General features: G+C 42.7%; 1 protein-coding gene across 2 annotated transcripts in view; it reads left to right on the forward strand.

Annotated features, from left to right (window-relative positions):
- copg2 (COPI coat complex subunit gamma 2) overlaps nucleotides 1–16,751 on the forward strand; it is a 107,037-nt gene that overhangs the window by 66,804 nt on the left and 23,482 nt on the right. For both annotated transcript variants that reach the window (XM_063068228.1, XM_063068227.1), the window contains exons 10-15: nucleotides 276–409; nucleotides 4,187–4,254; nucleotides 7,936–8,124; nucleotides 8,570–8,665; nucleotides 15,036–15,279; nucleotides 16,536–16,611. In XM_063068228.1, coding sequence (XP_062924298.1) covers nucleotides 276–409; nucleotides 4,187–4,254; nucleotides 7,936–8,124; nucleotides 8,570–8,665; nucleotides 15,036–15,279; nucleotides 16,536–16,611 — 807 coding nt within the window. The remainder of the gene's footprint in view (nucleotides 1–275; nucleotides 410–4,186; nucleotides 4,255–7,935; nucleotides 8,125–8,569; nucleotides 8,666–15,035; nucleotides 15,280–16,535; nucleotides 16,612–16,751) is intronic.

The raw sequence follows: 16,751 nt of genomic DNA on the forward strand, positions 1-16,751 counted from the left end.
TGTTCTATCTGTGAGGAAGCACACTGCCATTTCCAGTTTAGAAACAGAGGGTTCAGTAAATCTTCAACTGGAGTACAAGTGGGACACGCCAGTGCTGCATTTTCATTTTGAGGCTTTTTTTTAAAAACGCTCAATCATGTTCAGTGTTCCACTTTGTACTGTACAGAAGAGTTTCGATCCCAAACTCCAAACATGCCTTTTAGAAGGATTGACTAGTGACTGACAAGTTTGCAAAAGCTGCAGGGTGGTAATAGGTTTTTCTGTTGTTCTCTCAGCCGTGACAGCCCTCTGTTTGACTTCATTGAAAACTGCATGAGGAACAAACACGAGATGGTGGTTTATGAAGCAGCCTCTGCCATTGTCAATCTGCCAAACTGTACAGCCAAAGAACTGGCACCTGCTGTCTCTGGTAAGTGTGTGAAAGCAAAGAGAAATGGCTTGAATAAATAATATGTAAAGGGATGAGTCATATTTAAAGAATTTTCTCTTACTCAGGTTGATGTGTTCTTATCAGTTTTAATTAATGAGCTCACAATCCAGAGGCTTGTGCTTACGATTCAGACACAGGAGGACAAATCCCAACATGGCATCTGGAGAAGTTTAATTTGGTCGATTTAAATAAACCGGAATAAAAATAGCTCAATAATAGTGACTGGAACACTTATTGTAATGACTCATGTGGTTCTTTAATGGCCTTTAGGGGGAGAAAATCTGTGCCTTTGCCCATTCTGATCTATATACAACGCCAGCACTCTTAGCTGTCTCAAATAAATTCACAAGGTAGTTGGTTCAAGGGCAATTAACCTTAATTAAATATTAAGTCATCATTAAATATTGGCCTATGTGAAAGAATAATTAAAAAGAAGATTCACTGTTATGAAATGAAGCACCAGATCAGATCCCACTAAAAGCAGCCCACCTTCCCCACTTCGCCACCATTTCAAATTCCAGGGCTTGGACCTCTCTATCATCTCCTAAATCAGGGATTCACAACCTTTTTAGTGCCATGGACCAATATTAAGCCCTGGTTGGAATCCCTGTCTTAGAGCCAGGCACTCTGAAAGAAGTGTAATTGCTCATATTGACATTATTGTAGTAGAATTCCTAATGATATTTATAGGTCAAGTGCCCCAAGCTGGTGAGGGAGTCCTGATGTCTGAGGCCGTGGTTTGGAGGTTGGAGGCCTGGAGGCAGTTGCTCCTTGGGGTTGTAGTGGGTGGTGGCTTCGGAGGGAAGTTGGAAATGGGTTGTTCTGTTTGATCTGTGTAGACTGCTGAATATTATAGGCAAGCTGTTGGCGCTGGAATGTGTGGCGAGACTTGCGGACTGTCCCCAGCACATCCTCAGATTGTGTCAAGTTGATAATGCAAATGGCACATTTCTCTATATGTTTGGACATACATGTTATAAATTAAATCTAATTAATCTATTTTGCAGGATATAATTTAAGGAATTAATGCTAGAGGTGATGTTGGATAATTGGGAGAAATTGGATGAGATTTTGGGAAGGGATTCTGAGGTAAAAATGTAGGAACAAAAGGTGTGGAGGGTATGTCGAGTTTGGGGAGGTGAGTTGGCAGGCAAAGGTTTTTCAGGCTTGTGAATGGGCTGCAGGAATGTGGTCCAGGTGTCACGGAGGAGAATGATCCATTATTTATAAATGAGTAGCTCAATCCAATGAACTGCAGACTAACCTGGTTTTATAACTTGCATGAAGATGATGTACCAGTGAGGAAGCCCCCAAGGAGCGGGCTCTCTGTCTAGCTGTAGCTGATGTGAGGAAGACCCCAGCTAGGGTTAATCTATGTAAAGCTGCAGGGCCTGAAAGCATACTTCGTTGGGTGCTGAGGGGCTGAACTGAGGCTTTAACTGGCATCCACTGTACCCTCAAGCTCCAAGGTGTTCACTATCATTCCAGTGCCCAAGAGGGTGACAGTAGCCTGTCTCAATGACTACCATCCAGTGGCACTGACCTCAACAATAATGAAGTGCTTGGAGCAGCTGTTTATAAATTACATTAAATCCCATCTTCCTGCTACATCGGACCCTTTCCAGTTTGCTCATCGCTGAAATCAGATCCAGTGATGATGCCATAGCCTATGCACTCCACTCTGTCCTGTCCCATGTGGAAAATGGTGCCTCATATGCCATGATACTGCTTTAATTGACTTCAGCTCAGTATTTAATATAATCGTCCCTCAGAAGCTTGAGGGTAAACTGTCTTCACTGGGCCTCAACACCTCTCTCTGTAACTGGATCCCTGGACATCTTGACAGAAAGGCCCCAATTAGTCCATGCTTGGGGAAACATCTCTAATTCTATCACGCTGAGCACACTGCCAATTCCCAGGCCTGTGCTCAGCCCAGTGCTGTTCACGCTGCTGATGTATGACTGAACTGCTAGCTTCTGTTCAAACCAAATCATCAAATTCACCAGTGACACCATTGTGGTTGACCTCCTCAACGACGTCAATGAGACTGCATACAGAGAGGAGTTGGAGCAGTGTGAGCACAGCAACTTGAGTCACAATGTGGACAAGACCAAAGAGATGATTGTGACTTTAGGAAGGTGCAGGCTGACCACTCCTCTGTAGACCAGCTGCTCCATGTAAAGAATTAGCAGTACAAAGTTTCTGGGAGTGCATGTAACTGACGATCTCGCCCGGTTCTTCAACACCATCTCTTTGGTTAAGGAAGCTCTGCAGTATCTCCACTTCCTGAAGAGATGTGGCGAGTGAGTCTCTCCCCCCCCCCCCCGTGCCCCCAACACACATTTTAACCAATTTGTACCAGAGCCTCATCGAGAGTGTTCTGACTAGCTGCATTGCCGTCTGGTACGGGAATTACAAAATATTTGACTGCAAGTCCATACAAAGGATTGTGAGGGCTGTTGAGAGGATTATTGGCAACACCCTTCCATCCATTAGAGATATCTGTGAGAAATGCTGCATACGCAGGGCCCTTGGAATTGTCACATTTGTCCAACCATCTCTTTCACCCCCTACCATCAGGCAGAAGGTACCGTAGCATTAGGACAAGAATTGTCACGATGGGAAACTGCTTTATTTCCTCAGGTCATAAGACTACTGAACTCCCTGCCACAACCCAGGTGGGACTAGCTCGGATAGTCTTGTCAGCATTGGAAGAGTTGGACCAAATACCTCTGATTTCAGATTCAAATTATTTATCACACGTACATTGAAACGAACAGTGAAAGGTGTCATTTGTGTTAACAACCAACACACCCGAGGATGTGCTGCTAGCAGCCCGCAAGTGTTGCCACATTCCAGTGCCAAAATAGCATGCTCACAATACTTGGCAGAACACAACAAGTAACAAACAACAGCAAAACAAGCAACACACATAAAAGTTGCTGGTGAACGCAGCAGGCCAGGCAGCATCTCTAGGAAGAGGTGCAGTCGACGTTTCAGGCCGAGACCCTTCGACTGCACCTCTTCCTAGACCTAGAGATGCTGCCTGGCCTGCTGCGTTCACCAGCAACTTTTATGTGTGTTGCTTGAATTTCCAGCATCTGCAGAATTCCTGTCAACAGCAAAATAAACCCTGTTCCCCTCTCCCACCCACACACATACAGTCCCATCCATGCACATACATAGCCCTTTAACCCAAGACTTCAGCCTCTGCCAGACTTGTGGATTCGCTGATTTGACATGGATTGGTAATCTAAATGAATCAGAATCAGGTTTGTTATCCCTGTCTTGTTATATGACATGAAATTTGATGTTTTGTGGCATTGACTCTAAATTTACATTTTCTTTATGAATCATCTGTCTTCATTAGGAGAATGGGATGATTATGAACTCTGCACCCCACCAAGCATTATAGGATAAAGTTAAAGTTAATCTGATCAATATATGAAGACTTCTATTTTGGGTGGGGGGACGGGGAACAATAGCTGGCCATTGGTGTAGTGCTGTTCGCACTGGTCTTCAAGGCGAGTGGTACTGGGTTCGAATCTGGCCGGTTCCTTGCATACTATCCATTCCATGCTGGGTTGAGCATCGAGTTAGCAACTCAGCCTTGTAAAAAATCAGACAAAATGCTAAAGACACGGCAAAGTTGCTGCCCGATGCAGCACTAGGTGTGGAAAGGAGCAACAACGGGGAGGGATGAAAATGTGGGATTGTTGTCAATTTTATGACTTTTGCCACTGTTTCTCCCTACAGTCCTCCAGTTGTTCTGTAGTTCACCCAAGGCAGCCCTGCGATATGCCGCAGTGAGGACGCTCAACAAGGTAAGAGGAAGGTCAAAGCGTGATGCTAGAGTTTAGTATTTTTCCAATAAAACTTTGACTGATGATACCAGGGATTGAAAGCTCCAGTTGTAGAGCACAGGTGACTTAACAAGAGATTTCAGATACAGGGTGTGATAAATTATTTCTTTAGCTTTGGAATCAGTGGTGTTTGAAAACTTATCGCAGCCTGGTACATACACTCAGTACAAATTCTGTACAGATTGTTGGAGCACTGAATGGTTTCCCACAGAGAATAATTGAAGCAGAAAGTATTGCATCTTTTATGAGAAGAGTATATAAACATTTGATGATGCAGGGAAAGAGCGTGACCATGAGATTAGTTCTGGATTGCTGTAGCAATGAAGTACACTGTGGCGACTGTCCTCCTACATTGTAACCCTTTGCAGGTGCTCAATGCAGAATGCTGAATAGCATAAAATGATATTCTGAAGCCTGATTGCTCTGCACTGCATCCTTTTCAAGCAAAGAATCTGGATTTAAATAGCTTTTATTTGCAAACTTATGAAATTCTAAAGAACTCTGCAACAATGAATGAGTTTTTGAAGCACGGAGATAGTTCTAACGTTGACCAAGATGCATGCAGAAAGGTGCAGCAGATATAATCAAAGATGAATCCACCTTTAGGAGCAGCACATTCAACCTGTTTTGTGTGTTCCTTGAGGTATTGCTGACTGTGGCCAAATTCCGTTCAATCACCTCTGTTAAGTGAGAAACTTGTCCATTCTATGTTTAAAATTAGCTGTTAAATACACTAATTTGTACTAAGCAAAACATTAAATAGCAACTGCTTCAACTTAGTTCTGGCAACTGCAGGTTTCAGGTGACTAGTGATGATGTCCGTCTTCTTCCCTGTATCAGGTCCACAAACTGACTAAATTCTCAACTTCTGATCTGTCTAAGACCGTAAGACTTAGGAGCAGTATTCAGCCATTCAGCCCATCGTGACTGCTCCACAATTAAATTATAGCTGATTTTATTTTACTTCTCAACACCATTCTCCTACCTTCTTGTAATCTTTGACACTCTTACTAATCAAAAATTTATCAACCTCTGCTTTAAATATACCCAATGACTTTGCCTCCATAGCTGTCTGTGGCATTGAATTCTACACATTCATCATCCTCTAGCTAAAGAAGTAAAGCACTCCATTTAAAGCTGTTGTTAAAGAGGCCAAGTAGAATAGGCCTTTATTCTCAAGTGCCTAAAAGAATGAGGAGTGATTTCATTTCTTCGGTGAATCTGACATGTAGACCCAAAAAAAACTTTAATTCTCCAGTCAGAAGAAATGTCTTGAGACTCATCTCATACTCTTGCAACCAACATTAATAAATTTATATAGTAGATGCACCAATTCATAAAACACAAGATTTGGCAGATACTGGAAACCTTGAGCAACACATAAAATGCTGGAGAAACACAGCAAGTTAGGCGGTATCTAATGAAGAGGAATAAACAGTCAAAGTTTTGGGCCCAGACCATTTATCAGGTTTGAAGCATGGAAATGCCTTCCGTCAGCAGCTTCGCCTCCAAAGTTGCACACTGACTTGCCTTGGATATGTAGCACCAGTCGTTCGTTATTACAAGGGTTAAATCTCGGAGCTCCCATATCAATGGCTCTGAACGTATATGTACCAAATGCACTACAGCAATTCATGGAAGTCACTCACCATTTCACCTTGAGAGGTCAGTTAAATAAATACAGACTTTGTCAGCACCATTCAGATCCCAGAAGTGATTCAGCTTTTGCCTTTTCAATGTTCAAAATACACTTATTATCAAAGTATGTATATATTATACAACCTTTGGGTTCGATTCCTTACAGGCATCCACAAAACAAAGAAACCCCAAAACAACCCTTTTTTTAACAAAAAAGAAGGCCCTCAAGCACCTACTGCACATAGAAAATAAACCGTACAAACAATAAAAGTAAGCAAGTGGCATTCAGAGCTGAAGTTTTACACAAGGCACAAAGCCATGCATCACTGCAGCTGGAGCAGGCCATAACCTCAGCTTATCGCAGAGTCGAGTAAACACTGCAGGTCCACAGACACAAAGCCGGAGCTGGCCATATCTTCAGTTCAGCACAGCTGAGTAAATGTTGCAGAGCAGTGAGTGGAACCAGGCAGAATCAAGCTGTTACGAGAAATGCTTTGATTTGAAGCATTGTGAATGTTTAAGATTTCCCTCCACCCTTAAGATCTGTGGATTCTCAGATTTTGGGATTATTCAAGATGGGGACAGATTTCGGGTCAGTAAGGGATAAGATATAAGATCAAAGGGGGAATGTGAATGTAATCTAGAAGTTCAGTCAAAATGTTAAAATGGTGCTGTTTCCAGTGGCTGTATACCTTTGTAGTCTTTTAAGTATGTGGATGACTTCTCATCTCGGAGAAGAAAATTTACAGTACTGTAAACTTGGAAGTGAAGTGAATGAACATAGAGCACAGAATAGGCCCTTCGGCCCATGATCTTATTAACCTAGTCTAAGAACAATCCAGCCCTTTCCTTCTACGTAGTCCTCCATTTTTCATTCATTCATGTCTCCAAGAGAGCCTGCAGAGAGACTTAAGTAGTTTAGGGGAATGGGCAAAGGAGTGGCAAATGAAATACAATGTTGGAAAGTGTATGGTTATGCACTTTAATGGAAGAAATAAACAGGCAGACTATTATTTAGATGAGAGAATTCCAAATGCAGAGATGCAAAGGGACTTGGGAGTCCTTGTGCAGGGTACCCTAAAAGTTAACCTCCAGGTTGAGTCAGTGGTGAAGAAGGTGAATGCAGTGTTGGCATTCATTTCTAGAGGTATAGAATATAAGAGCAGGGATGTGATGTTGAGGCTCTATAACGCACTCGTGAGACCACACTTAGGAGTATTGTGTGCAGTTTTGGGCTCCTTATTTTTAGAAAGGATATACTAACATTGGAGAGGGTTCAGAGAAGATACATGAGAATGATTCCAGGAATGAAAGGGTTACCATATGAGGATTGTCTGGTTGCTCTTGGGCTGTATTCCCTGAAGTTCAGGAGAATGAGGGGGGATCTCATAGAGGTATACTAAATGTTGAAAGGCCTGAACACATTAGATATGGCAAAGTTATTTCCATGGTAGGGATTCTAGGGCAAGAGGGCACGGCTTCAGGATTGAAGGACGATGATTTAGAACAGAGATGCAGAGAAATTACTTTAGTCAGAGGGTGGTAAATCTGTGGAATTTGTTGCCACGATCAGCGGAGGAGGCCAAGTCATTGGGTGCATTTATGGCAGAGTCAGATGGATTCTTGATTAACCAGGGTGTCAAAAGGTATGGGGTGAAAGCAGGGGAGTGGAATGACAGGGAGAACTGGATCAGCCCATGATTGAATGGTGGAGCAGACTCGATGGGCTGAATGGTCTACTTCTGCTCCTATATCTTACGGTCTTATGGTTTTGTATGTTCCTAATGTATCTGCCTCAACTGCCGTCATTGGCTGCAATCTGTGTTTTAAACAAACTTAGATCTGGCCATCTTTCCACCAATCACCTTAAAATTATGCCCCCTTGTGTTAACCTTTTCTGCCCTGGGAGAAAATCTCTGGCTATCCACTCAGATCTATGTCTCTTATCATGTACACCTCTATCAAGTCAAATGATTTTAACAGGTCCACGACACTTATTTTCAGGTGGCAATGAAGCACCCTTCAGCTGTGACTGCATGCAATCTGGACCTGGAAAACCTAGTGACCGACTCGAACCGCAGCATTGCCACACTTGCCATCACCACCTTGCTGAAAACGGGAAGTGAGAGCAGCATCGACCGTCTCATGAAGCAGATCTCCTCTTTCATGTCGGAAATTTCAGATGAGTTCAAGGTAAGCAAGCCCAGTTCTTCCTTGATGCACATTCATGAGACAGTGCGGTGCCTTTTCCCTGTTTTTGTTGTTCCTTGTGTAATATTCACATACCATTTAGTATACAAGTGGCACACCTACAGTGCTGGAGGAGTTCAGCAAGTCAAGCAAACTCTATGGAGAGAATAAGCACTTGACATTTCAGTACATCATACCAGAATAAAGTTTTGTTGTGGGCTGTTGAATCTTGATTAGCACAACACAGAATACAATGCAGATAAAGAACAGATATATGGCTCCTACAGGCAATTTCTATTTTTAATCACCTGTTTCTTCCATTATTGTATTTTGTGCTTGTGCTGTTTCTAATTGTTTTAATTTTAAAATTCTAATTGAAAGGAAATAGCGATGTTTGAATTTAGTCTTCCCTAATCTGGTGTTTGCTGTTTTCTTGATTCTTGTGTAGGTGGTGGTGGTCCAGGCCATCAGCGCTCTGTGTCAGAAGTACCCACGGAAGCACTCTGTGATGATGAACTTCCTGTTCACCATGCTGCGAGAAGAGGTACATTAATGTGAAACATCCCACCTTTTGAGGCAAAGCATTTTAACAGCTATAAGTTTTAACTTGCAGTTTAAGATTAGGAGTCTGTTTATTGTTGGGAGAGTTTGTGCTTCTTCCTACATGTCCAATAAAAGTCACCTTCCTTGGCATTACACAGCTTCTTCCCCTCTGCTATCAGGTTTCTGAATGGTCTATGAACACTAACTCACTATTTTGTTTTCATTTTGTACTTATTTATTTTGGTATTTCTTATTGTATAGTATTTTTAATTTATTGTACTGTACTACTTCTATAAAACAAAACATTTCACAATTTATTGTGTCAGTGATAGTAAACTGGATTCTGGAGAAACACAGACAAAATGCTGGAGGAACTCAGCAGGTCAGGCAGCATCTGAAGGAAGGGTAAACATTATCCTTGTGTTTCATTACCATTGCCTGGTCCCTAACTGCCAATATCTTGGAGTCACCAGTAATCAGAAGCTTAACTGTAGCAACACGCAAACACTGACTACAAGAGAAGTTAGAACATAGACGAGGAAGATTTTGTTTGGGCAAGGGTTTGGTGAATCTGTGGAATTCATTGCTACAGGAGGCCAAGTCTTTGGGTATATTTAAAGTGGAGATTAATAGGTTCTTGATTAGTTAAGGGCATCATTAGTAGGCAGAAGAATGGGGCTGACAGAGATAATAAATCAGCTATAATGGAATGGCAGAGCAGACTCAATGGGCTGAATGGCCTAATTCTCCTATATATAATGGTCTGATGGTCAAGGGTTTTGTATCTTTTGAGTGGTACTAGCTAACTCTAACCCCATCACTTACAAGGCACTAATCAAGGGGATGATGAATACTTCTTACTAGCTTGGTTGAGTGCAGCTCATAGAATGCTCTGTGAGGTGAATGCCCCGTAAATTACTGCAGCCCATCTGTGAATTTATTTAAAAAATCAAAGGCAAAGTAAAACTATCATCAAAGTGTGTATATGTTACCATATACTAGCTTGAGATTCATTTTCTTGCAGGCATTTACAGCAAAATACTGAAATGCAATCAGATTTATGAAAAATTATACATAAATGTACTGACAAACTGCCAGTGTCCAAAAGAAGACAAATTGGTGCAAATAAGAAAAATAAGTCTGAGAACATGAGTTGTAAAGAGTCCTTGAAAGTGAGTCTGTAGGTTGTAGAATTAGTTCCGAGTTGAGGTGAGTGAAGTTATCCATTCTGGTTCAGGAGCCTGTTGGTTGTAGGATAACAACTGTTCCTGAACTTGGTAGTGTGGGATCTTAAAGCTCCTGTACCTCCTGTCCAATAGAACAGTAGTAGTGAAAAGAAGGCATATTCTGGATGACGGGACCTTGATGATGGATGCTGCTTTTTTGTGGCAGCACTCCTTGTAAATATACTCAATGGTTCTTGCCACCATAAGCATTCATTCTTTGCACAGTCGGTGTGTTGTAGACATAGTGTATGCCATTAACAAAATGCAGCGTAGTGACCTGTCAGCTGTTGGGCACAATGGTAGTACAGTATTACGTATTATGGCTCAGGGCATCGGAGTTCGGACTTCAATTCTGACATTGTATGTCCTCCCCATGGAATGCGTGGGTTTTCCCCAGCTACTCTAATTTCCTCCCACAGTCCACAGTAGGTTAATTGATCATTATAATTTGTCCTGTGATTAGGCTAGGGTTAAATTGTGGGCTGCTGGTGGTGCAGCTTGAAAGGCTGGAAAGCCCTGTGCTGCACTATATCGCAATAAAAAAATAAACTTATAAATAAATTCTTTGCTACCTAACACATCTGACAACCTCTACAGTTTAGTCAAGGGTAGCAGGTGCCTGCTTTTGCCATTACTAGCAAGTCCCCTTCCAAGTCGTGCACCACTGTGACTTGGAAATAAATCACTGCTGCTTCATTATTGCTGAGCCAAAGTCCATTGGGAGGCCCAGCAATGATGAAACAGCGTTACGAAAATACCTCCACCAGAAGGACTCCAATCTCAAGGTGACTCGTTATCACCTTTTCAAAGGCAACCAACGGTGTTACTCTTGCCAGCAGCACCCTCATTCTGGGGTGAATTTATTAAAAAATATATCTAATTGCTTAGATAAGAGCCCAGCTAAATGTGTTGTTTATTTAGTCCATGTATTGTTTGGCAAAAGTGACCCAACCTTGTCCTGCACTGGGTCTGTGGCCCGGCAAGTCGACATCCAGGTACTGTTTAAACGTGATGAGGTTTCTCCCTTCCACCACCTGTTAAAGGCAGTGAGTTGCAGATGCTCACCATCCTCTGGGTGAAAGATATTTCCTCATTCTGTTCTTCTATCATTTATTTTAAATCTGTGCCCTCTTTTTTTTAAAGGGAGTTAGATGCTTCGTATATGTTCTATTTGGGCCCCTCCATTCCGTGAATTTCAGTGACGTCTCTCCTGAGCTTCTTTGACAATGCTGGAAGAACTCAGTGGGTCAGGCAGCACCTGTGGAGGGGAATAATCAGTCGATGTTTCGGTTTGAAACCCTTCATCGGCACTTCCCTGAACCTTCTCTAATCTGAAGAAAACAAGTATACACAGAATTGAAGCTGGTACCTAACTGGTATTGTGTACTGTTAGAACTGCAGCAGGTCAGGCAGCATCCAGAGGGGGGAGCCAGGGTTGAGGTTTCAGATCATTGACCCTTCATCAGAATGGGTAAAGTAAACAAACGAGTTTTTAAATTGCAGTAAAGTGAACAGAGGGAATATCTGTGAATGGGTGCAGACCACGTTCAGGCAGACAGGGAGAAGAAGCAACTCAAGCAGAAATTTTTACATCTGTAAGAACTGCACAGTTGAAAGCTTCAACTTAGCTTTATTTGTCATATGTACATTGAAATATACAGTAAAATGTGTTATTTGCATCAAATTAAATCGTGAGGATTTTGCTGGGGACAGACTTCAAGTGTTGCTAAGCCACCGGCCCACAATTTGCTGTCCCTAATCTTAATTGTACAAAAAGAGAAGCATATTTGGTTATCTGAAAAGCTCAAAGCTGGTATTTAAATCTGAGACGTTGGATTTTGTTGGTATGGTATGGGGAGTTGCGGGGTGAAGATTGAGAGATCAAGTGGGATAAAGAATTAAAGTGACAGACCATTCCAAGACTGAAGAGAGATGCTGTATGAAGCAGTCACCCAATCCATGTTTGGTACTTCAGGGAAGACGCTGTGAGCACAAAGTTAGATGAAAGGAATAGCTGAAGGTAGGGCCAAGTGAGTCGAGGATGTTGGTGTGACTTGAGGACCTGAGTTATGGGGCAAGGTTGAATAGGGCCTTCGTTCTCTGGAGCATAGGAGAATGAAGAGAGATTTGATAGAGATCTACCAAATTATGAGGGGTATGGATAATGATAATAGCCTGATTGTGTTTACTCTGAGGCTGGAACTAGAGGTCATAGGTTAGGAACTTCACTCAAAAGATGATACAAATGCGGAGCGAGCTGCCAGTTGAAATGGTGGATGTGAGTTTGACTACAACACTTAACTGAAGTTTGGATAGGTACATGGGTGGGAGAGGTATAGAGGACTATGGACTAGGTGTGGGACGATGGGTCCAGGGAGAATAACAGTTCAGCACATACCAGATGGGCCGAAGAGCCTGTTCCTACTCTGTAGTGTTCTATGACCATAAGTGCAGGAAAGTGGGATTAATGTTTATCGGCAAATTGATAGGTACAGGCAAGACATGTTGAATGGGTGCCTTCCATGCTGCATCTGTCTGACCCTACAACTTCTTTTCTTGTAACAGTGTTTTCTAGATTACAGCAGCACACTGTCAGTAAAAATTGGTCTTGCCCATCTTGCATTGCAGCCCCAGGATCCTTTACATTAATCATTGCCAGGATTATATAAGTGGAGGAGTAGGTTCATCTGTGACACTTGCATTAATATTAACCTTTGTCTTTTGATATCTCTTGAGTGCCAATGGTCCTACTAATGTAAAGTTTCTCTCCTTTTCTCATCAAATTTGATATCATTCTATTTAACATTAATGTGAGATTTAAGATTTTTGTACAATTTGCATATTGGTTTTTATGGAATTTCTATCAGAAAAGTCATGCTTACCCACTCAAGTCCTTGTTGCTTTCTGTAGACATCTTTATCCCTTTTTAGTTATACAAATTTTGCCTACTTCTAGAAGGCTACATTGGAAACTATTCTTGCAGCATTCTCAGGCAGAGTTCTTAATCATTGCTATCTGCAGGTACATTTGTTATGTTTTTTTTTGTCAGTTACCTTTGATCTGTGCTCTTTTGACTCTTCTGATTGAAACCATTTCTCTTTATTTGGGGATGTCATCCTGAACGCACCAGCTGACAATCATCTCTGCTGCTGGGGCCTAAACCTAACTTTCATCTGTAATGCAACCAAAGAGAATTGTATCTAGGAACATTGTAGTTTTTTTTTTGCATCATCTTTTACAGATTTGGCATTTTTTTATAACTTGGGTGGTGGGGCACTATACACTCTATAGCCAGTAAAGTGTACCTATTAAAGTAACCACTGAGTGTAAATTCTCCTGGGCTGTTGCAGGATTCAAACATGTGCCTTTACTTCAGGCCTCATTACAAGCCCAGGAACATCATTTGCCCTATATTACACTCAGTGGCTACTTCAATTCCATTTGTTTGTCAGTCAACCATGTATGGATACCCATGAATACAGCCAAATGAGACAGCGTTACTCCTGGGCCAAGGTGTAAAACACAGTACCAAATATCACACACAGCACAAAGCACACATGCTACATACAAGATAGCAAGCACATGTAAGACATCAGTAAAATACAGCCATGCAAAAAATAGCTCGGACTCTTTAGTCCATGAATGCCACAGAAGTCGGCAGTCGATCACAATATAACTTGTCTTCTGCTGAGCGAACACTGGAGAGCAGCACTGACTCCAGCCTGGATACAGTGCCACATCGCCCTGTACCTAATTAACTGGCCACTGAGTATGTTCACCGTCTTCTGCTACCGTACCCCTCCATCGTTTGTGTATTCAGAGATGCTCTTTTACACGCTACTGGCGTTAACAAGGTGTTTCCCCCACAGAACTGCCCCACACTGTTTTTGACACCATTCCCTATACACTCTAGAGACTGTTGTGTGTGAAAATCTCAGATCAACTATTTCTGAGATACTTACACCAACAATCATTCCAGTCAAAGTCACTTGGATCATATTTCTTCCCCATTCAGATGTTTGCTCTGAAAAACAGCTGAACTTCTTGACCATGCCTGCATGTTTTAAAGCATTGAGTTGCCGCCACATGCTTGGCTGATTAGATATTTGCATTAGGTGTGCCTAATAAAGTGACCACTCAGTGCATACTCCAGTTGAACCATTACTTTATAGAGATGAAGTGGGTTTTTTTTGGGTGGGTGGGGGACATCTTTCACAAAAACATTTTGTTGTAATGTCATTGTGGGAAAAGGCAAGGCTGTTGTGCATTGGGAATGTAGCCCCAGCCATTTATATGATTTTTGTTCTTTAAAGTTCCTGATCTCAATCTAGCTATCTCTAGCTTGTGTGGAAAGTGTTGCCAAAATTGGAGAATCTTGCAGATGAGGGAAGAAATTGGAATATATCAGTTCATTGCTTTTGCATCCTGTGCCTTGAGCAAAGCAATGTTGGCAGAAGGCTGCTGATATGCTGGTGTTTGGCCTATTTTCAAGGAACTTGAGGGAAAAGTGGTTGAAGGAAGTAAATAAGAGTGAAAAATATTTGCAGTTCTGAATTTCCAGCATCTGCAGAATCTCTTGTGTTTATAAGAAGTTAATAAGTCCTTCAAGATGAAAATTGCCTCATCTGATGGCAGGCACTGTTAGTATTAAATGGAATTTTTCTCTTTTCTGGTTTAAAAGGAATTTAAAATTATTTAAAATAGTCACTGAGGAATTTAATATACACCCTCATGAGGCTGAGAAAGAATCATAATGGGTAAATGAGATTAGGATGAATATCTCCAATTGAAAGGATGGCACTGTCATGATGGGCCAAGTGAATCTTTTATGTTCTTAACTATATTGATTCCAGTATTTTAAACGATATTTCAGTTTATTTCTTATTTTGCACATATGGTTTAGCAATGTTGAAGCAGTCTTACAAATACGAAATCTGTCTCCCTGTGCAGCCCTGCCTAAATTAGATTCGGATTCATTTATTTATCTCAAATTAGCTCAACTAAGTAAATTAACTGAAAATGTAACTAGATGAGGCAGTATCCACGAAGCTCCCAGCTGCTGTGACTTCCTTTTAGACTTGTGAGCAGTGGGAATCCCAGACTGCATGTGTATTCTAACCTGTTTCTTCCTCCCCCTTCACTCAGGGTGGGTTTGAGTACAAGCGTGCCATTGTGGAATGCATCATCTGCATCATCGAGGACAACCCCGAGAGCAAGGAGACAGGCCTGGCGCATCTCTGTGAATTCATTGAGGACTGTGAGTTCACTGTGCTTGCCACTCGAATCCTTCACCTGCTCGGGAGAGAAGGAGCTCGGACTCCTAATCCCTCCAAGTACATTCGCTTCATCTACAACCGGGTCATCTTGGAGAATGAAGAGGTCCGAGCGGGTGAGTCCCTCCTGTGTCTGTCCCAATCCCTGTTGCATGTATAAATGTTCTCTTGCTGAATCCCTGAATAACAAGCGGCCAAGAAGATGGGAAAAGAAACTTTAGAGCTGTCCCCTTAGAACAGGGATAAGGAGGAATTTCTTTTAGCTAGAAGATGCTGAATCTGGAATTCATTGCCACAGACAGCTATGGAAGCTAAATCATTGGGTGTAGTTGAAGGAGAGGTTGATAGGTTCTTGATTACTAAGAGTGTCAAATGTTACGGGAGAAGGCAGGAGAATGTGGTTGAGAGGGGAAATAAATCAGTCGTGATCGAATGTAGAGCAGACTCCATGGGCGGAATGTCTTACGAGTTTATAATGCTTTCATTCTGACCTGGTAGTTGTCCACTGAGACTGCTCTACTGTGAGGCCTAATCCAACCAGCTTTGCAGACAGGCTGCACGGCGTCAGATGAATATTGAATATCCACAGTCATCAAGTAGGAATTTAAAGGAGCAGGTCTGAACAGCCAGCAGCCCCGGGCCTTAATACATTTACAACACAGAGCAGGAGGAGGTCTTGCTGGTGTAAACCTGTATCTGGTTATGTAAAACCAACTTGGAAGTGACATTTGAGAGCAGTTACACTACTCGGGATGGGGGGGTGGGGGGGAGGGGGTGGAAGGGGAAGGGCAGCTTCCCTGCTCGGAGGCGGGGGGCCAGCATCCCCACCGGGGGAGGAGTGGGGTTTGGGGGAAGAGGGCAGATTCAACAGGGGGGGTGGGTGGAGTGGGAAGAGAGGGCAGATCCGCTGCTCAGGCTTGGGAGATGGCAGATTCCCTGCTCGGGGAGAGGGGAAGAGAGGGCAGATTCCCTGCTCGGGTGGGAGGGGGGATGTGTTGGGGGAGAGGGAGCAAATTCCCTGCTCAGGGGGTGGGGGGGGCTTGTTGGGGGAGAGCGAGCAGATTCCCTGCTTGGGGGTGGGGGACTTGTTGGGGGGGAGTGAGTGGATTCCCTGCGTGGGGGCTGGGGAGTGGCGGAGACAGAGAGCAGACTTCCTGCTCGGGGTGGGGGTGGGGGCTAGAGCAGACTCCCAGCTCGGGGCTGGGAGGGTGGTGTTGGAGGAAGAGAGTGAGCAGATTCCCTATGACAGAAACTGAAGCTGGAGCATTTTGCTTTCTCTACAACCTCATCCCATTGAAACTCAGTTGTTTTCAAACTGCACAAACAGTTAACATTAATAGTTATCAGCTTGTCTCTTTCTATATTGTTACAGCTGCTGTGAGTGCATTGGCGAAGTTTGGAGCCCAGAATGATGACATGTTCCCCAGTGTGAGCGTGTTACTGAAGAGGTAAGGTGTACAATGGAAATTATCCTCCCAGTGTAATGTTACCTTCTCATCGTAGGTCTGGTATCACAGAGAGCAGGTACGTGGTTCAGATAATCCTCTCATTTCAATGTTACTTGGTGTCAAAATAAATTTATTACCAA

Source organism: Mobula hypostoma, chromosome 15, assembly GCF_963921235.1.
Source record: "Mobula hypostoma chromosome 15, sMobHyp1.1, whole genome shotgun sequence".
NCBI lineage: Eukaryota > Metazoa > Chordata > Chondrichthyes > Myliobatiformes > Myliobatidae > Mobula > Mobula hypostoma.